At 32.6% G+C, this 23,090-nt stretch overlaps 1 protein-coding gene across 10 annotated transcripts in view; it reads left to right on the top strand.

Annotated features, from left to right (window-relative positions):
* Positions 1-23,090, top strand: part of LOC149425034 (potassium voltage-gated channel subfamily KQT member 1-like) — a 399,798-nt gene that overhangs the window by 339,664 nt on the left and 37,044 nt on the right. For 7 of the 10 annotated variants that reach the window (XM_089648565.1, XM_089648558.1, XM_089648544.1 and 4 more), the window contains exons 12-16: positions 8,214-8,284; positions 12,964-13,091; positions 14,625-14,721; positions 16,037-16,335; positions 20,398-20,474. In XM_089648565.1, coding sequence (XP_089504691.1) covers positions 8,214-8,284; positions 12,964-13,091; positions 14,625-14,721; positions 16,037-16,335; positions 20,398-20,474 — 672 coding nt within the window. Of the gene's footprint in view, positions 1-8,213; positions 8,285-11,776; positions 11,905-12,963; positions 13,092-14,624; positions 14,722-16,036; positions 16,340-20,397; positions 20,475-23,090 lie in introns of those variants that run through there. The other 3 variants (XM_089648572.1, XM_089648589.1, XM_089648614.1) reach the window with 2 other exon arrangements.

Below are 23,090 nucleotides of genomic sequence, written 5' to 3'. Positions count from 1 at the left end.
CACCATTTTGCTATCCTGTCATTCCTTTCATTCTGCTGGCATACGTTCAATTTATGATTCATTATAATATACCTATATCTTTATTGATCAAACATATCTCAGGAAAATACTTGATTTAATTTGTTGAAAGGATATCACATTCGTATTAAAGGTCTCTTTATTTGCGCAGAGAAAAATACCTTCACTGTGAAGTTTTGTATTGTTGAATGACAGACACAAAATTTGAAGCTTCACACAATCATCTCTAGGATTTTATGCATCTACAATGAAAACATTTTCTGATTTGAATTATTTAACATTGTAAGCTACAAACATTGCTTTTTCCCATTTAATGAAATAAACTAACTTACAATAGCACTCCCCACTGACGCAGCAGTGCCGTAGATAAGTAACCAACCATTATTTATGTACACCTAAACTGTTTGTCTACATGTCGACCTGTCTATCTAGCACGAAACAAGTACATTTGAGTATCCAAATCACATTTTGCAAAAGCTTATTTTACCTAAGAATTCATCATATTATTACATCCAGTAAACCCCGTAGTAAAATAATCGAACAATTTCATAAACATATTTAATTATTATATATATAATGCTTCAATCTTAGGAAAATTCCATCACATTTTAATAAATCGCTTTAAGTATCTTGTTGAAATTTTAACAAACTTCCTTTCATTAATAAGAAGATACTTGCGTAGATTATTTAGTAGCATTATTATACTGAGGTTGATGTAATCATCAGTATTATACTGAGGTTGATGTAATCATCAGTATTATACTGAGGTTGATGTAATCATCAGTATTATACTGAGGTTGATGTAATCATCAGTATTATACTGAGGTTGATGTAATCATCAGTATTATACTGAGGTTGATGTAATCATCAGTATTATACTGAGGTTGATGTAATCATCAGTATTATACTGAGGTTGATGTAATCATCAGTATTATACTGAGGTTGATGTAATCATCAGTATTATACTGAGGTTGATGTAATCATCAGTATTATACTGAGGTTGATGTAATCATCAGTATTATACTGAGGTTGATGTAATCATCAGTATTATACTGAGGTTGATGTAATCATCAGTATTATACTGAGGTTGATGTAATCATCAGTATTATACTGAGGTTGATGTAATCATCAGTATTATACTGAGGTTGATGTAATCATCAGTATTATACTGAGGTTGATGTAATCATCAGTATTATACTGAGGTTGATGTAATCATCAGTATTATACTGAGGTTGATGTAATCATCAGTATTATACTGAGGTTGATGTAATCATCAGTATTATACTGAGGTTGATGTAATCATCAGTATTATACTGAGGTTGATGTAATCATCAGTATTATACTGAGGTTGATGTAATCATCAGTATTATACTGAGGTTGATGTAATCATCAGTATTATACTGAGGTTGATGTAATCATCAGTATTATACTGAGTAATCATCAGTATTTTTCTTAGTGTTTTGTCAGGAGGCCTCGCACCTAACACACACATTCAACTGAAATTGCGGCAAATTGTAAAAGGCAAAAACGTTTGAGGATTTAGAAGATTTTCGGATTGCTGAAAAAACTGATCTCTTTATCTCCTCTTTACTTTTCCAAGCTTTGCAATCTCCAAATTATTCTTGTCGAGGTTTATTAGGTTTTCCGTTGGTTTTTAAATAAATGAATTATTCACAAGGATTGCTGCATACGGATAATTTTTATATAAAAAACAAACAACTTTTTTATATTTATTTTTTTAATGTGAAATCGCAGTAAAGTCCAACTTCCCTCAACCGCCTGGAGCCATTAAGGCTATGGCATCCCGAATCGGGGTATGTTGTGAGGCTGTAGGTAGTGGGGAGGGAAATGAGATAGGGAAGATGAAGGTGGGAAAGTTCCGGGTGTTCAGATATGGTCACTAAACACGGCCAAAGCCATTTCAAGCAACGTTTCATTTCTGAATGGTGGTCTTACGTCTTACACCAAGGCGATACTGTGAGTATTTTCCGCTCTGGAACGTGCCAAAAATATATATTGGATTCAGTTCGCGTTATTAACAAAACTTACAAATATTTTGTATTATGTGGTATTATATATGAATTATAACTTTTTAATAAAAAAAAAATATTTTTACGGCTTAAAAAAATCTACGAAAACGTGATATTATAAAAAGGTAGACTGAAAATAGGAAAAAATATAATTACAAAACCACTGGATTTACTCATCATATTAACTGTCAAAACTGAGCATTTATAATTTCCGTGCTTTTTGCAATTATTCAATGAATTATTTTCCCCAAAGTTGTTTATTTCCGAAAGTTGGGAAACCTGAAACTAATTTCGGCCTTAAAATGGCCAATTAAGGAAACAATTTTCACTTATAAGTGCGTATTCACCACCGTTGTAATTATTTAGGCAGGATTACAAAGGAAATGGAAATTGTGGTTGTGTAAAAGGCCTACATAAAATAAGTTCCTTCTTGCCTCTATAACGACTCAGGTACAAACATTTTGGAAGTACCTTACGAACTTACTACACCAGTGAGTGCTGTCATCACGTGATTTGTAATCTACTTTTGAAGATTTAATATCTCGTTACAAGCAAATTTTATAAATTAGAATAAAAATAATTTAATCATTTTCTTTAATATTTCACAAGAGGTATTACAACAATTTTTTTGCAGATTAATGAAAGTATAATAAGTAAGCTAATTCAGGTTTTTCTGCACCGCTGTAATTAAAAATACTAATTTCAGTTGTAATTCCACCTCTCTGTCTGTAACTCCTGTTCAATGAGCTCTAGAACCTTTACTATGAATTGTTTGGAGAATTCAGACTAGCGATAAAGTATCAGCCTGTAATATAATACTTTTAAGAGAAATATATTTTAATTGCTCTTTTTAAAATTGGAACTGATTTGTTGTTAATAAAGTCGTCTACTACAACGAAGTTTTTTAGATTTGTATCATATTAATTAGTGCATGTTAAGGATAGAAATTTCGCATTTTTTGGAAAATCTACCCAAGATATAATCCGTCACGCGGTGGCCAGCTGAAAAGCTTCTGACATCTCAACACATTTGCGGTGGTACTGCAGCACTGCCGTTCGAATTATTAATAATTATTGAAGAGAATTGAAGAGAATCGTGGCTCATGTGACTTCGCCAGTCACTATTGCATACGTTTTACCCAAGTTTACTTTGAAAGCTCATAACTTCGTTAGTTTTGGAGATATCGAAAAACCAATTTTACTATCGTTATTAAATCTTTTAATTTTATACTTGCTCATCAAGAAAAAATAATAATTCGGACCATTCCGCTATTTTTTACAGGTAAATTTTTATAAATTTTTATCCACAAAAATAAGATTAAACTCCCGTCAGAATTTTTACGTTACCGCAACTGCATTCAAGTCATTTTCGTCATGAGCTATGAACTAGCAGTTGGGTGTCATAAAAAATAAAGTATAACCTTCGAACAGGTAACACCAAGTAGGTTACGGTACCTACTAATATATACAAATAATAATTTAGAAATATGGTAAGCAAATATATTCCATATATTTTAATTTTTTTTTTTTTTTTAAAAAAAGACGAACATTCCCGGGTTACGAATAACCTAACAATATTTGAAAATCTCCCACTACCACCACAGTAAGCTGAAAATGTTGCTTGTGTTGTGATGGAGGACTTAGCCAGTCGAGGAATTGAACACACTACGGCCGAGTTGGACCCAAGCGCGATGTCAACTCGGCCACCGACCAGTCAATTACATTTCTTGTACGGAATTATAATTCGAAAAAGTCTTCAAACACAGATGAAACCAGATAATTAGTAGCACTTATATTTATGAAGATGGCATGACAATGTTAGTATTCCAAAAGCATAGAATTCCTACTGAAATGCAATACCTACCTATAGCTAAGAGCTGTGCTCATTGCGGTTATTTAGGACTGAAATAAAAACACTGTTTTTAAATGACCACACTGTAGCATAAGAAATTCCACACGGAAAAATCCATTTCGCACATTTCAATTTCAATATTTTAGATTTTTTGTAATTTTATTTCTACATTGAAGAAACAAGGACGAAAATATATTTTATTTATGGTTTGCATTTTGAATGCAGTTCAGAGATCTTTATTAGCGGTACCAACTATAGCAGCGTTAGCACTTTATTAGCGGTACCAACTATAGCAGCGTTAGCACTTTATTAGCGGTACCAACTATAGCAGCGTTAGCACTTTATTAGCGGTACCAACTATAGCAGCGTTAGCACTTTATTAGCGGTACCAACTATAGCAGCTTTAGCACTTTATTAGCGGTACCAACTATAGCAGCGTTAGCACTGACATTAGTAGGTACTAAAAGATGAGTAGATTGTTAAAAAAACGACAAAATGTAATTCTGTCTGAGAATTTTATTGCTGAACATAAATCTGAACATAAAAGTTTATTGTCAGTTATTATCCTCTGAGTTAGATGCACTGTCCGTAGAATGCAATACTTATTTTATAGCTTTAATCTTATTTGAAGTAGGAACAGAATTTTTAGCACCCCAATAATCAATTGAGAATAAAATAAAACGTAATATTTTAAAGGTTTATCCAAAAGAATTTAAACAATTCTTGATTATGAAGGGACTGGTAATGTAACTAAATACAAGGCTCATTATCACAACAGATTTTTTTTGGGAGAATGTTACGGTCTTGCCGTTTTGGGAATCCCAGAAGTTAGCAAAAGCAGGAGCTATTTAGTTTTCATTTGTATTAAAAACGGAGAAATACTAAGGAGGCTTTACTCGCGTAATAAACTCAAAGATATTTAAAAGTCGTTCCAATATAACCCTGGAAATTAAATGAAGGAAGTTTCTGGTTTTACTCTGGATAAAAAGGCGAAAATTGAAATATGGTTATTTACTGTACTATAAAAATGTCAAGACTTTTTTTGAAATTGGTATTCTTCCGTTATGTAGGCAAAGACTCGTTCCGCCAGCGAGTAAACCTTTTGGACTTTTGAACGGGATATTTACGCGTAAAGCTTTCATACGAAGTAAGCTTTGATGTTTTTCGTAAAAGAGAAAGTTTTTAGCTGTTTTTTTCTATCACAGAGCAAATACCATTTTATCCTTCTTTCACTAATCGAACATATTGAACAGGCTCAACCTTAGTGACAGTAGTTGGTTGAAAGTAATTATTTGAACTAATTAACTCATCAGGCTAATTTGTTCGGTTTTGGAAAAAACAGCTCTTACCCATAGAGTTAATTTGTTCGCTTTTCGGAAAAGCTCATAGCCTCATTTGTAAGGTCTCATGGAAATCGTGTTCTTGGTTTATGGTCTCATAAAAAGAAAAATAACTAAGCTTTATATTCAAATATAGAAGTTGACGACAGAATAATTAAAACTAGGAGACGAAAGGTTCCGACTGCAATTTGAGAAAAATTTATGAAACTTTGTATTTTTATAATTAATTATTATTTTTTTAAATAAAGTTAGGTAGCAGAAATTTTTATAATACATTTGTCTAATAAAATATTTATTTTTCTGTAATCTCTAATTTTAGTTCGGTGTTAAGACGAAAATACATAAGGTGAGCCATTTTTTTCAGTTTGATTTCAAAATTTTAATATTACAAAAATTATGTGTTTACTTCTTATAAAAAAATCAGTTTATAGTTTTCGGATACGTTTAGAAATATTCCATTTAATTGGATTTTGTGGAAATACACGCAAATTTTATTGTAAGACTTTCTAACAGCATCTTTAAGAAAAATAAAGGTCAATATGCTAGAGGCCTCAAGGTCTAAATTATAAAATTAATTAAGATTCACGAAATTTTCAAAAGCGATATTTATCAGTTGAATAATTGGAGACTTGGAGAGTGAAAATTTGGAAATGTAATTAAGTTTGTGTTTATCAGGGTCAGAATAGATGATGTGGTAGTGTTACTAGTTTAGCACGTATCTTAAACACATCATGTTTATGATGTAGAGCAATTTAACTTTTCACCCAGTGCCACTCTTTGAAGGCCTTGAAGTTATAAGACAAACACTGGCAAAGTTTCTAAACATCAATAATTCTATGGGAGTTACTTATAGAGTCTCCCAACTTTCCTCGGAACATAATGGGAGAGAGCGAGTTCATTAAGTGAATTAATTTACAAGGTATAATTGTTTCACTTAGTCAATGATCAAATATTACAAATTTTATTTTTAGTCAAATTCATGGAAGTGATCTCAAAAGGCGACGTTAAATAAGATGTTTGCTTCAGCAAAATAAACATTTTACAAATTCTTGCTTACGTCACTCTTGTGTAAATTTATTAGCGAGTTGTCATTTATAAATGTTCCATTGTTGAAAAGCACAAAACGTATATTCGGAATATCTAAGAAACATAATAACCGATAAAACGGGGCCGTGGGTATAAAGTGCGCCGAGCGATGTTACAAAACACCCATACTTCCATAGAACCATCCCTAAACCGTTAATTTATTTTCTTACTCCATAAAAATAAAGCACTCCGAATAAGGTCTAGAGAAGACCTTCGTTACTGGAATTAATCATTCACGGTCGTAAAAAGTTTTTTATTTTTATTTATTATTTGTAAGAAACTTCCAGCCGTCACGACGCATCATCAGAAATACTTCATTTATCACATTTTATTTTCTCCCGCAGCTCTTAGTACCTATAAAAATAATCCGTGACATATTATGTAGGAAGAAACGTATCCTATTCAGCGAAACACAAACGAATACATTGAATATCTCATGCCCTCCGTTTGTAAGTGGTTTAAGTTGCTGACGTCATGGCTAAGGGCACCCTATGAGTCCCAAAGCATCAGAGTGCTCGACCCCTACGTGTGGATGTTCACCGGGATGAATGGTCACCCTAATAAGATCCCTACGCATCGGTAAAGGCTAAATTTCTACAAAAAATATATTCTCTTTTGGACCTGGCGGAACATCTGACGTAAACATCGTGTAACTTATGTGAATTATTGATTGAGCTTTGAATACGGGAACGGGACTACAAGAACAATATTATTTTTATTCGAACATTCTTACTTTACAATTCGTGTGGATTACATTGAATCCTTAACAATCTACAAGACTGTGTTTCAAGCATTGGCGGCTCCTAACTTTTGAGTGTACTAGAGTGCTATTAATACAAAAATAGCATTATTGATGTTGTTGTAGCTGAAAAAGATTTTTTATTTGTTTTCGAAATTCAATTTTTCGTATGATTTTCAGGAAATTTCAATTTGGCCGGATTTCCTGAAAATCTTTATACAAAAAATCGTTTTAAGCTACAACAACATCAATTTTTGTAATATTAACACTCTTAGTACACCCAAAAGTCACGGGTCGCCACTGGTTTGAAGGTATTTTTTCTAAAAAGGAAGATTAGACTTAATAAAAAATAATGATCTCGTACAAATGATATAGATTAAACACAGACAAATAAAAACAAATATTAAAATACATTAGTGAACAATCCACCTTTGCAATGATCCCAGCTGACACAAGGAGCATAATACGAACCGTGAGTGTTACCAGTTAAAAGTTAGAGTTATAAAACAGAAAACATAACAAGCTACAGTTTAAATGTGTACATTAGATATCACACATCCTCATGTACCTCATCCAAATCACCTTTAATTAGCCACAATACTAAACTTGTGACCAGATTGTCTCCCTATGATTTACTCACATATTATATTTTGTCCCTGGAACTATTTCTTCTTTTGCTGTATGACAACTAGATACTCTTGCATATACTCCACTCATCAGTAGAAACTGTGCACGATTGTTAATGTCTGTCATTAATCTATAATTGTTGTTGCTGCATGCTAAATCAGTGTTATATGTTACATGTTATGGGTATCTAATTGTTGGCCTTAAATGTTCAATGTTATTACAACATATTATTAAATTTGTATGTTTTAAAATGTAACACAAAATTTTCTATTACTCTGATTCTTGCTCTGATATACTCCAGAATATTCACAAACAAATATAATGTTACTTCTACTAATAGAATTAAGTTTACATAGAATTCTTCAAATTGCAAAGCAAAAAAATTATAAACTTTTAAAGATGTTCATTTGATACTATATTAATATTGTGAATAAAAGTGTGAACACTACGATCAAATGTTTTTATTTTTATTACATTTGACTAATCTGTAATATGTTTTTAATATATTTTTGATGACTTCAGACGAAGACGATGAGCCCCGGTGTGTTGCACTAACGAACCAGCATAAGAGTGCTATTCGATTTATAAGAAAGGTAAGTCCAGGCTTCTCCAGTTATTCTTTTTTTTTGCATTTCTGTTTGCTATTTAATAACAATGAAAATGAATATATACTGATCTAAAACCTGTTAGAAATTATTTTCGATTTGGTTTTGTAAAAAATATAGGAGAAAGGCTTGCACTAATAATAAACTTAATAATAATATTCAATTTTAAAGGAATAACCTTTCAAATTTAAACACTACCCATCAATATAATATTTCATTAAAGAAGAAGATAAAAACAATATATCTAAACGTAACATGAAACAAAACAAGATACTGTCTCAATCGAACCCATAATCTCTGTCTTACCGGGACAACGCCTTAACCAACTCGACCATTGGGACCTGATTATTTCATATCATTTTTGTCGATCTCATATTTCAAATTCAAAATTAACAATATTATCATAAACTAATTCTTCCCTATTTTTGAATGATTACAACGGTCTAATACATTTATTTTTAACTTAGATATTGTCTCAGAATAATCTTTGAAGGTTGTTCCCATCAATGTAATTTGACCGAGTTGGTTAATGCGTTGTCCCCGTAAGACTGACAACCTGGATTCGATTCCCACTTGCCACCGTTACCTTTTTATTTTTCTGTGTCTTATTCTGTTCCGCGTTTCGTTTAGATTTATAAGTATTATCTTCTTCTTCAATGCTATGATAATAATATGTTTATCAAAATATGGAAAAATAAACTGGTCAATTTTGGTATTTAGTAAACAAAACGCCGCGGCCGTTAAAACCCATGAAAAATTATAAAATTAACATCAATTTACAAATTTTTGAGAAATTAATAAACATAAGTAACAATCCCGTGCATAAAATCTATAATTATATCACATTGAGTGTTGAACACTTTGCGCAATTTGAATGCAGGTTGTAATAATAATGGTTTAATGGAAACAAAATCTTTAAAACACATAATATATTTTACTGTAAACTTTAAATGCCTTTAAACTTTAAATAGAATCATTTTCAAATTGGTATTTTGCTCAACGTCATTTAACGATAACAAATCATCCGCAGATTAATTTCTAAACTGATCGATTGTACGAACATACTAAGTAAAATAAACTGTTCGCGTTCCTGATTAGTCTATTGGCACTCAATTTCTCAATCAATCATATAATCCATAAAAAATATATTTATTTATGGATTATATGGAAAAATCCACTAATGATCGTAACGCGAAATGATGGGGTTTGAAATACCTACATAAGAGTACCGCGTCAGTCCCTCAGTGAAAATTTTTTAAAGTTTTGTTTTAAGTTTTCTCGAATCCGTCAAATTATGGATTGGTTAGTCGGATTAACTCAAACGTTTAAAGTCAGAATAATCGAATAACTTTAATAGATCTTAGTTTTTATCACATGTTTTTAAAAGAAAGTCTGTCTAAAATTTGGAGTACTCATTTTGATACGCAATAGTTTCAACTCCTTCAAATCTTAATTACTGACGTAACATTTACAAGTTCACTTTATTTCACTTTAACCTCCAATTCACAGCACTTCATTTAAACCCTTTCAGACTGTATGTGTATTTCAAAATCAAATAAATATTGGCAGTATTCGTTTTCCGGGATTTTACGATTTACAGGCACGCTATTTTTTCATTGGATTTTAGCTACTCGCTCCAGCAGTAACTATTTTTATATTTGGTAATGAGATTTTTGGTTAAATCTCCACCGAATTTTCTATTGTTATATTTTTTTTAAGTTTAACGTTTATTTTTTTATGTAATTTTTTAAAATTTTATCAATTTTTGATATACAGTGTACGATTTGTTATGTTATGTGGAATTCGCTCTCACAGACTTAATGTTCTTTCAAATGAAAGTGTCAATAATTAAATATTTAAAAAAAACAACAAAAAAATTCTAAAGTTATCAAGACCAAAATATGTTCTACCACTGCCAGTTTGAATTCAGGTCTGAAAGGGTTAAATATCATGAAACGACTACTAAAAGAAATAAATTTACAGTTTAGATGTTTTCAGTTAAAGTATTATATGTAGTTACGCAAAATGGTGGCAACGTTTTGCTTCAAAATATTACCTCGAAGAAATAGCACTTACTAACGTTTCATTCTTCCACTTTTAGCTTCCATTTACAACCTTTAAATAAGAATAATTAATAGTTTTATTGGAATTCGAAATGCTGAAATAAAATAAAAATAACACATTATTATCATTTTTCAAACATGTTTTTGAATTTCACTTTTGTTTTCGGTAGTGAATGAATGCAAATCTTGGAAGCGTAAATTTACCCACTTCCCGACATCCGATCGAGTTGAAACTCATCGGCAGATAGACTTGTTGTCGTTGACAATGCATTATATCAACCTTTGATGAAAATAACATGCAATGATTTTTAATTCAATATTTTTCCCTCGAAATTTATTTATTCTACCAATTCATTACAATCATCGTGTTCAAGGGATTGGTCCCAAGCACCTAATTTGTAGGTCAACTAAAGCCGTTAGTGTTCTTCCACCACCCGTGCGCAAATATAGTTATTTCCCACTTTTAATGATGTCCCCTAGGACCGCCATTCCCTTTGGATTGAGACCATTAAAGGAGATTAAATGATGTGCATGATTAATTTGGTGACTCAAACGCTTTTGATGATTATATCTCGGCCGTTCGTGCCTAATGGCTAGGAGGGCTAGTTGCGGTGGATTTGTACGTAAACATGCTACCGTTTCTAGTTCAACAGATACACGTGCAAAGTGCCTCTCGTCCCCATACATTTCCTTCACTATCAGTACTTCATCCCTCGCTGCAGTTTCGTGCACTTGATTGCATAAGGTGCGGGTATCGTGTTTGCATGGAAAATTGGAAATATCGTATTGTAGAAATTTCTGTCACAGGTTTTGGATTTTTTTAATTATAGGTTTGATTGCCAATGGAATAATGCATTGCAACGTTAAATAGATATGAGACACGCAGACATTGAAATTATTTATTGCATTTAAATATAATTTAAAAAAAAAATTGTTTTAAAATTCTACTTTTAAAATTTAATAGTTTGTGACAAATCTTTATTATTAATTTATTAAGCCTATATTTTCTTTACGTAAAATTCATCCCAATAAATTAAAAACTATGTAACGGTTTAGTAATTTTATAAACATGACTTTTATAAAAAAATTAGTAAGTATGTAGTTTTAAAACAATAAAAAAGCCGGATTGTAAAGTGACTTTATGCTATATTGCAATAACACCAACTATGCATCTATGCTTTCCAATACAAGCTTTGAAGTGTTGTTGCAGAATGATATTTTTGAAAGCTGATTATAATGTTAAATTTAATTTATTTCTATTAATTTAACTTTAGTATTACAGGATGTCTATTCTTATTGATAAAGAACAAAACAAGATACATAGTACTAACACTTGAACATAGAATAACTCAGTTGACACGTATAATGTATGAAAAGTGTTAAAATGTTGTGTTTTGTTTTGCCTGTTTTCCAACAGATGAAGTATTTTGTTGCGAGGCGCAAGTTTAAGGAGGCGTTAAAGCCTTACGACGTAAAGGACGTCATAGAACAATACTCCGCCGGGCACGTTGACCTGCTGGGCAGGGTGAAAAATGTACAAACTAGGTACAGAGGCTAGATACCCTACTGTCATATGTAGTGTGCTCCATGCAGTGGTCACTGATCAGTACCTGTCTCCTCTCTGTGCGCTAACCTTGGTCTGGTCACTGTACACTAACTCCAGACATCGCTACACCTGACAACACAGCACCTAACACTAACTAACATCCAATGGTCATTGCCAGTGCAGGTGATGGTGTCCGTTGTCAGCGTTGATGGCGATGCCTTTGCTTTGGACTAAACAGTCCTCGCGGGTCGCTAGCAGACTAACTGCCAAATAGGCTGTGCGTGCATTTACTTAATAACTCTGCAATGAGAGCATGAGTCACCTTCCGTTGTGTTTGTACCATGTACTGGCTAAGTTTCTCGCCTCTTCCGATCATTATCTTCCCTTGCTGTATACTTTTCCAACAAACAAACCTTCCTCGCGGTGTTCACCCCCACCGCACTCTCTGTCTTTCTCTTGAAAGGTTTTACATTGTGTGTGGGATTTGCATACCTGACGCATTAAAAGCATCGCCAATTCTTTCTACTTAATTCTACTAAACTTCTCTAGAGTTAATACAATCTGCATGTATAAAGTAGATTACATAAAACTTTAAACTTTTATTTCAAATCAGATAAAGTCCTTGTGTTAGCTACAGATTTCTATTAACAAGATTACTAGTGTCCATTTACATTTCTAACGGAATATTTGTGCATGGTATTGTGCTAGTTTTTCGATGAAAAAAACCTATTGTACATTACACTATATCTATTTTTTCAACATGAACAAACTTTATTACATACTGAAATAATATATAAACTAATATTCAGATCTTGCTTTTTAGATGCATAAATCTAGAAAGTCCTCATACAAGAAACTAGAAGACGTTGTACTAAGAAGTATTTTAATATCTTTCTATGCTTCCCATCAACTCCATTAGAAACATGTACACATTGACAGATAATACTTGACCCATGTGTATCGATGCAATCAACATCACTTCATGTGCGTGTCCCCTTATGTATTTGATATGGCTGTTTTCCTTACATGTTTGTGTGTTGTTTTTGTGTTCCGTGTAGCTGAAGTATTTTCTCGCACGCAAGAGATTTAGGGAGGCGCTGAAGCCTTACGATGTTAAAGATGTGATTGAGCAATATTCTTCGGGGCATGCCGACCTCCTGAACAGAACCAGAAACCTCCAGTTTAGGTGAGTAGCCCTGACAATTGAGAGGCTTCCGAATAACAAGCTACAACCAACAAACTACAAACTCACGAGAGACGCTGCCTTAACCACGATAGGCTTGAACCAAATATCCTCACTTGACCTAAGCAGACATGAGACGTGACATCGAGGGTTTTCTTCCAAACAACCTCATATTTAAATGTTCTTAAGAAAGCTTTAGTTATTAATGACGTTATTTAATGTTTCGCTAGTAAAATTATTCAATCAAATTATAACAAAACTCAATTATACAGATTTAGTCCTTCATCAATCACGTCAGATAGTTTTGAATTAGTTTGTACGCTTTAATTTCCAGATATGTGTTTTTCGAACTGAACACATTGCTTTAACAAAATATTTCACTTTTAATGTGTTTTGGTATAGAACATAGGCTACCAAAGTTGGCGAGTAATGCTCGGTCTTAGGATTGAGTCTAGGCATTCAACATTTATATTTAGAGCCACAGCTTAGTTGCAAATAACATCAAACATGTCGTCCCGAAAGCTCTAAGGTATTTTAATGCTTTTTACCCACGACTTAACTACATAACTGCTTAAAGATTACTTTATTATTTTAATCTGTCATTCCGCATCACTCACCCCTGCCAACATCATTGTAATGACCTTTTTCATTTTACATAGTTTTTTAGATTTATAGGCAAATAAATTTGGCTTCTTAGACAAAATTTTCACATTTTTAACGCATCGCGCATTGCATTAGGTGTTTCTCACAAACTGCACCCTGAAACACTTTGCTTACAAAATTTTAGCTTTTGGCTTAAGGTATATTGAAATAAAGCAATAAATTATGGTTAATATTGTGGTAAAAGGGTAAACAGGAACATATTATATATTAATTACAACATTTCAAGCATATATTTGAATAGGAAACTTGTCGGCAATTTTTTAATGTCCCTATTTATGAGACCAAAATTATAACCTGTTTTCTATATTTAAATGTTCATTTCATATATTATACGCCAAAGGCAATATTATTATACAACTATTAATGTGCAATAATGTTATTCAATACAATACTTAACATTACAAACCACTTTAAAAAACCGTTCTTCAAATGGATACCACTGATTTAAATGAATGCATCAAAGTTTTAAAACCTTTCAGAAACTCATTAATGTTAGGAACATCGGTTCATTACTGTTTCATGTTCCAATTGCAATATTTCATATGAAGTGTATGGTTTAAAATATTCAGATGTAGCGCATTAGGCATTTTTTATAGATCACAATTTGCAATTTCAAATATTGCAATGAGTTTAAAAATACGTGTACCTGGTACGTACACGTATCAATACGTGGTATTGAAGTAAGTACCCACTAAATTAATCTAAAAATATTTTTTTCACTTTCCAAAACATTTAAATTTCCTTGCGAAACAAAATACAGATTCCTTATTTTTATTTATAAATAAAGGTAAGTTTTTATTACGATGTTATCATATAAAAAAATGATTAATTAATAGACCCATTCACGTTATATTAATCCATTTATCTTTTTAGGTTAGATCAAATTCTCGGTAAGCAAGGTTCCAAAGCAAAGGATGTTTACGCCTCTAAGATCAGCCTGGCCAGTAGAATCGTCAAAGTAGAGAGACAGGTAAGAAACTAGATCCATTTATTTAAAAATATTTATAACTTTGCACCATATTACACTCACATTTCCTAGGTCTTTATTAATTCAAGTTGTTCTGATGGCTTAAAACAAATAAGAAACAGTTTCTTAACCCGTCGGATTAATTTGTTGGATTTTGGGAAATGCTGTCTCACTTCTAAAAACGATCTAAGCGGTTTGAGAAAGACAAAATCCCACACTTTATATTCAAATCTTCAAGTTAAGCACAGAATAATTAAAAATTACGGTGACCGGATAAATCATCAAAATGATAATTCATTACATCTTTAAAAAATTATATAAAGTCATGGAAAGTGATGAAACAAAAAAAATATTAACTGGGTTATGTAGGTTAGGTTAGGTTTGGTTAGGTTAGGTTAGGTAAGGTTTAAATTGTTTTTCATCGTTTCAATTGACTTTATATCACTTTTTAAATGTGTGTTGAATTGTCACTGTGTTGAGTTATCATGGAACCAAAAAGTACATCTCTATGAAACCAAAGGTTCCTACCGCAATTTGAGAAAAAATTATTTAAAATTTCGTAAATATTTTATTAATTATTTCTATATTAAACGGAAAAATGAGAAAACAGCATTGTTTACGAAACATTTGTCTTTAAAAATCAGGTGTGTTTTTTTTTCATTTTCAGTATTTTTAGTTCAGTGTTTAGACGGAAAACGTAAGGTGAACAATTTTTAAAAACTTTTTGTTTGCATTAAAATTTTTAATGTTTAAATAGCCTTACTCAAACACTTGGTTTAAACATTACGCGGCGCTTAAGGTAAGAACAGCAGAAAAACTTTACTTATTACCAATGGCGTTGTTTGGTCTTAAGTCAGGCTCGACGCCGGCATTGCCGCACCATCGTTGAACGGGCGTGTAAGAATCTAGGAAAGTTAGTAGTTTGAAAGCTTATTTCATCACCTTTCAAAAACAGGATTAGTTCTCAGATGCGTTAAGAATTATTTCATTTATTTGGATTTAATATACTTTTATGTCTTCAAGCCCACAACCCTTGCTCTTATAATAACCGTGACAATATCCATGAAATAAATTTTTAATTTAAAAAAAACTTCCTTTCAAAAGGACAGAATTTTGACTATCCCGTGATTTTCTCGGGTCAGCGCTAGTATTATTCTGAAAGGGAGCTACTGAAATGATTTAACTTTTAAGATTTCACTCTAAATGTTTTTATTTGAAAACATTGTGTAATACGAGTATGTACACTTTTAACATCAATATTGACAGTATTTGACATTGCCAATTGCGTTTGTTCAATGTTGTTTGACGATAATCGCAGGTTGACGACATAGAGACGAAGCTCGACCAGCTTCTGGAGCTGTACCTCGAGGACCGTAAGCGCTTCCCGGCGGTCATGGAGCAGGCTGCGGAGCCCTGCAACGGGGGAGATGAGCCCCCGCAGCCGCCGCGCCCCCGCCCCATCCTGGTGGACAAGCAGTGCTCCGAACCCACGTCCCCCATCGCGCTGGTCTTCAACCAGCCAGCCAGCCAGGCGACTGTGCCCCCACAGCTACGGAGACCCATGCACCGGGGCTACTCAGATCTAGGAAATAGGATTAGGAAACGTGTTACTTTAAGGTAACATTAACATTTATATCTGTATATATTACTTACATATTGTTATTAGAACGGCTATAATTGTATAATTGCTCTTGAAATTCTATACCTTAAATATGAAAGGCTACAAGTCGCATTTCCTAAATTAATGACGAAAGAGGTTGAAGTTTTTTTACAGTTTCAAATGTATCGCTAGTAGTAAAAGTCAAAATTTGAACTATTTTATTTAAATACATTTATTTGAACTTCACTTTAGTTTTCATATACGTATGTCTCTGAAATTAGATGATAAGCAGCTAATGTACGAAATAAATATCCGTTCTGCCTGATTGGCATTTGGCGAGATTGGTAGAGTTGTCGACTACAGTTCCTGGGTAGGAAAGTTCAATCCTCAGTCAAACCGAAAAATCCCTCATTTAAAACTTCATTAAATCGGAAAAAGTGACAGAATGGAATAATTTGAAGGTTTCCACGGGAAATCGGTGGGTGGAATAATTATTCCAACACCTCAGAAACAATAACCTCGATCATGCGAACTGTATATTATTTTAAGTCTGCCTGGCACCATTGCAACAATAGAATGGTTGTTCCTCCTAATGACTTAGTTGTGGACGGCTGAAAAATGCACCTGCATCTTTTAGCATTAAAAGCTATGTTTTAATTACTAAGGTGAATGTTTACAAAACGTTAAGTATTTTAATTATACTTAAAATCATCACCTGATATATTGAACGGGATTAAAAAAACACCGTGAACAAAGAAATGCTCCCTTCAAAGTGTCGGTCACGTTGGTTTCGGTACATTTACCGCAATTTTACCAGAATAATTAGTTTGTAACTTGATGTTTTACGCAATAATTATAGAAAAAAAAACAGTAATTACTGTTCGGGATATGGGACGTACGTACTGAAGGGCTAGTATCAATGCGCTGAGGTTATCACTTGGAGATCATCTCAGAGATGGCTTTAGCCTGGTTGTAACTACTTTATTAATGATTTATTTTCATGGTAAAATATTAACATAATTATCAGTTAATGAAATCATTAAAATGTTTTAATATTCCATACGCTTTTTTATTAGATTTCACATTATTAAAAAAACATTCATAAATACATACATGTAAAATAAAATTTGAAAACTAACTGGAACGTAATTTTTTTATATTTCATTAAATTTCGTTCAAAAATTTATAAAGTTCATAAAAATGTAATTACTCATGTCCGCTAAAGCTCGGTGATATTTCTGTCCACTTTTAAATGTCTCATTAAAAGAGAGTAGGGTTTACAAATAATAAAGTAATATTATCCTCTCATCGCTTGATATTCCCAAGTGATTGGGATGACTATAAAATCATGAAGTAGCCACTTTAATGTTCATTTGACCCAACACGTCTGCGAAGGGGGGTTATAAAAGAAAACATTTTTCATTACCGATCTTTGAATTTGTGTTTGTGCTCGTATCTAAAACCAAAAGCCTCTTCAATCGAGTAGGTGACGTCCCAACCCTTAGTTCAAGGAGATAAGTTCCAAGGAAAACTTCCACAAGATGTAGAAATGGTGGAAGTTGTCTGTGCGAATCTTAGAGGAGGCTCATTCAATATAATAACCAGGGTTAGATTGGCTACTGACCAAATTAATTGAGGAAATGGAAGGAGGCATCTCATGCATTTACATACCATGTTTCACAATGTAACATTTTATTGTGTGGCTGAACCAGATTCATCAAAATGGGGTTCCTAAAATAATAGGAAACTAAATATTAAAAATACATACTTAGGATCAAATTTAATGTTGTTAAAGAGCCGATCGTTAGTCATGAATGAATGCAAAGGGAAGAGTCTAAGTTGGCCTCCCCATGTACCATTAAGGTTAGTAACACATCAACACTTATTTGGGATAACAAATAATTATAACCAACAATTAGTCGCCTGAAATATCAATACAAATTGAAAATATATCCCGAGTAAAAATAAATGCCGCCAACGGGAATCAAACCCGTGCCTTCTGATGTCCGGTCAGGTGCTCTGAAACCACTGAGCTATGTTGCATTATTTCCGACCCGCCAAATGATTCAATATGTACTTGTACCTCAATCAACAATTACTGCTTATTATATTTTTTCCACCTGTAAACAACCAACTTTATTTTTGTATAAGATGATATTTCAGGCGACTTATTATTGCTTATAATTATTTGTTATCCTTTATGCTATGCATAAAATCCAAGTCTTATAAACATTAGTTTATCATTAAAAAATAACTTATTTGGGCATGGCCTATACAGATTGTATGTGTCACAATATAATCTTCCTCTCCCCATGACAAGAGAGGGGGTCAGATCAATTGGAGAGCTGTCGTGGAATATCATTTATTTGTACGGGATCTGTCACCTTGACAGCTCACAGCCACGTGATAACGGCAGTTCCCTAAATTCGTTTAAAATATCGCCTGGCTAGCAGATCATGGCTTATGTGTTATAAAGATATGACATAATATACAATATTTTAAGTTGTACATAAACTGACTCACTAGGCGAACCTGTGTTGAGGCAGATTTTTTGTTAATTATTTCTCGCATTTTGTCTATGGTTTACTTATAAATGTTTTAATATAGGTTCCTATACTATACAGCAATACATTATTTTAGGTTTCATCATTATCATAATCTTATAACACATCATCTGTCAGGTCTGTATGGGATTGTATGGGTAGCGATTTGGTGATATAGGCCACGCTATGATGCGTATAGCGTAATGTGTTTGCACCATAAGATGAGGCATCCAGCTTAAGATACGGTTTTAGTCTAACAATACAACAATGAAAATAACAACAGAAATCGTAAAATATTTCATATATTCATATAAAGTATGAGTAACATTATTTTCCATCTTATTTTATGTTTCGTTTCTTTTCGAAATTTTTTATGGTTTTGTTTACCATTGCATTTTGAAATAGAATAGAATTAGGTATAAATTTAATGGTCTTAATCCGGTCCTGAAGACACACCCTGAAAAAGCTCTGGCGTGCGGCATTCTGTCCCTGAGATCATAAACTCGGTTCCGGTTCAAGCAAAAATATAAATTTTAGATGAAGTATTCTGGTATAGAGGGAAGTAGTACCAGAGGCAATGCAGTCTGTGATTTGAATGGGCTTAAAGTTAAACTATTTACTTACAAAAGTGGTGCAAGCAACATTTTGTCACCGATAATAATGTTGATGGTGAATTTAAGATATTCGTTTTTAGGTTTCCATTGTAAATGGAAAATATTTAATTTATAAAAATAATAGATTCATTCGACTGCTTTAAATTCGATATTTAGAACGGGTTGTTTCACAGAATTTAACAATTCGTATAATTTAAAGTTAATTTTCAAGTTCTGTGAAAGTTCTACTCAAGTTCTGTAACGCAACTGATCCGTAATGATATAATTAAAATTAAAATGGAGGAAAATAAAAATAAATTCACACACAAAATTACAAAATGGATTAAAGAACAAAAAAGACAATATTACCAAAATGTCATAGCATAAAATAAAAATAAAACCTACATGTAACACACAAAACCAATATAAACACACATCACTCACAAACACACAAGATTATATTTTAAATGTATTATTTTCTCTTTAAATGTATTTTGTAGATTATATTTTCATATTATAAAATGAAGGCCTCAGCACGGGCAAGCCACCCAGTGAGGCCAACATTACTGGAAAACTTTGAAATGTAAAAAATATTGTACACACTTGTCGTCCGTGTACTCAATTCAAAATAACATACGATTTCGAAATTAGAAGAAATTTTGATTTTCAAAATGTTTCAATTTTGTCTCACATCAGTGAATGGGAATTCTCCAAAGCCCCATTTACACAGATATTATGTGAACCTTGGTTGGTTGATTTTACCTAGCGGGATGATAAGGAAGTTATAGAAATATTTTAATTATAAAACATAAGCTCAAAACAACATACAGGTACTCCACTGACTTTTAATGCTCTTCTAAACTTTTTATACGGTGGTCCTATATGTTTAGTCACATACATGAAATAATTATTACGTAAATATTTCTATGTGATTTTTTTCCAGTGGCGTGCCTCAGTGTGAAACGCCTCCCCGGCCCCGACCTCCCCCGCCGGACACCACCACACAGCACAACGATAATGGTGAGTTCGTCTGCCTACAACAATTAATAATATCTGTGCTTAGTAGTTTATAACACCATGTTTATATTATTTATTTATACGCACTCGTTAAAAAGGCTTTTAAAATACCCTAAGTAAATTTAACAAGTAACGTAATCGTCAAATAATAACCAGGTCACGATCATAAATATATTATCATATCTATATTTTATTCTATTTCACTTAATGTATTTTTTTCTCGAAAAAATCAATCTTTTATACTCTGTTGGAAATATATATTTTTTATTGCAAATATAAATGTGTTCATTTAATTTGCAAATATTGTTTCTATATAACGTAATAATATTTTGTTAATATTTGATGAGATTGCGAACATAAATATATTTTGTAATGTAAACATATTTTTATGTACTCATATTATATCCTGTACCCACTTTATATATATTAAATATTATTTAAAAAAAAAATTAAAAAAAAATTGGCTAATTTACTTGGCGCCGTCTTCGTGAAAAATCACTTCAAGGGCGCTGTAATACGTAGTTTATAATATTATGTAAGTTCTCGCATCAGCCAGTGAAGTTTCAACCAAATAATATTTTGGACACTCATATTTTGGTTTGTAAGAAAGTCGTCTAAAATTCTAATGAATCTTGGTTACAAGCGAAATGTGGTCGTCTTCTTAAACACGGACGCCCAAACAAGTGCTTTTAAAAGCCAAGGATGTTTATTTCATTGATTTATAATGTTTTGTAATTTTTGTTATGGTTTTCTATGAAATTATGTAAATTTAATGTTTTTTTCCAATTTAGTATTGCGATTGCCTAACTCAATCATTTTGAAAGGGCAAAATTATAAATACTTTCTTGTTGAGTTGCGTCTTCCAAAGGTCTACAATTAATTACTTTAATGGATATGAGTCTTCTATTAGCAAAGAAACAGACCGTCTCTCTGATTCTCCGTTTGTGAAATAAGCGCAAGTTTTAGATGATTGCTTTTTGACCCTGGAGACTGAACCACTCACGAAGTTTTGGTTTACACTACATTTCATCATCAGGTACGTGTTCCATTAGGGTTATTGAGTTGTCGATGTTTTCTTATTGTGAAGCACAGCACGTTATGTTTCCATTGTCCATGCACCTTCACACCATTTCTAACTGTAAAGTTCATTGGAACCTCTCTTCGAGGTTCATCAACACAATTGAAAAATGTACCGTTTCAACAGAACATACTATAATATGTTATAATTCTTTCACTTTTAAATCTTGTAGACCCTAATGTCAATTTAGTAAAATATATTTAAACATATTTCTCGATGAAAAAAGTCTGAGTATTTAATATTTTCGGCTCTCGTGAAGATAAATAAACACACAGTCTATAATGTCACATTTTCTTTTTTTCGCGAATGAGTAATCGTCCTTTAGTTGTATCATTATTTAAGGTCAGCATTTTTTCAGGAGATTCGCTGATATTTGCAAATCTATATTCAAGGCATGCCATTTAGTTATGAATCAGTTTTATTATCTTCCTCTGTAGTACTTTGAATTTCTTTCACCACATGGACTAGAAATAACGTTCCAACATAAAATTGTTTATGTTTATAGCTTTTGTAGTAACAGCCTTTCCGGCTGTTGCGAGTTTTCCACTGTGAAGGCGAATATGGAAACAACTTTATTTTCATTATTTTAGTGGGAGGCTTTATCTTTAATTTAAACAAAATACCCAACTCATATACGGAGAAAAATCATTATTGCCTATTTATTAAGAATCTATTGAAATTATTGCTAATCCAGTTAAAAACGGGATTGCAAGCCGTTTCCTGATAAACTTTAAGTAAATTCTTAATAATATTGGAACACGTGTTTATAAACCTGCGGTTTGTTTAATGATATATAATAACAAAATGCGAAAATGTTAGGATTTTTATGAACATGTGTTTCATCCTATCAACCTATCAATTCATTCGTTAAGGGCTTGCAATCCGTTTCTAACCGAATTACGACTAATTTAAAGATGTTCTCAATAAATTAGCAATATTTTGTATCTCTCCCCGGTACATTCAGCCTTACAACTTACCCCAATTGGGGATTCCATAGTCGCTGGCTCCAGGCGGTTGGAACTCTTGTGCGGTTTTACATTATAAAAAAAATAAATTATTGAACTCAGGAATTTCAATTCATACCACTGTAGGTGTAATGTTTTAGACGCTAGTGCAGATAATTTGCTGGCATTATAATATCGCTTTGAAATGATTGCCAGTTGATAGAATCTTGAGATTTTTCCAAACCATAACATTTGAGGAAATGCAGGGAAAGTTTTTACCCGGAAAACTTTCATTCGGTGCAGTCACGCGATTCTAACATTTCAAAATATACCTGAAACGGAAACCATTCAACTTGGCACGGAGAGCTGCAAAGCTGGTTGTCAACTGGTGGCCATAAAAGTTGCATTTGTATATTTTGTACCTGGGCAGGAAATTAGAGCAAAGAATGGAGCCGTGGTTGGGCGAGTGCACGACCCCTTACCTCATCTGTGATAGTGTTCGGTACACAGTACCTAGCCTCGTGTTAAATTGCACTTATTTAAACCCTCCAGATAGTGTTGTGCAGATTTATCGTTCGCAGAGGCGTTAAACTGTAA

This window comes from Hesperophylax consimilis, chromosome 3, assembly GCF_061612785.1.
Source record: "Hesperophylax consimilis isolate HC1 chromosome 3, BYU_Hcon_1.0, whole genome shotgun sequence".
NCBI classification, from domain to species: domain Eukaryota; kingdom Metazoa; phylum Arthropoda; class Insecta; order Trichoptera; family Limnephilidae; genus Hesperophylax; species Hesperophylax consimilis.
This window is presented reverse-complemented; position numbering and strand designations above follow the sequence as displayed.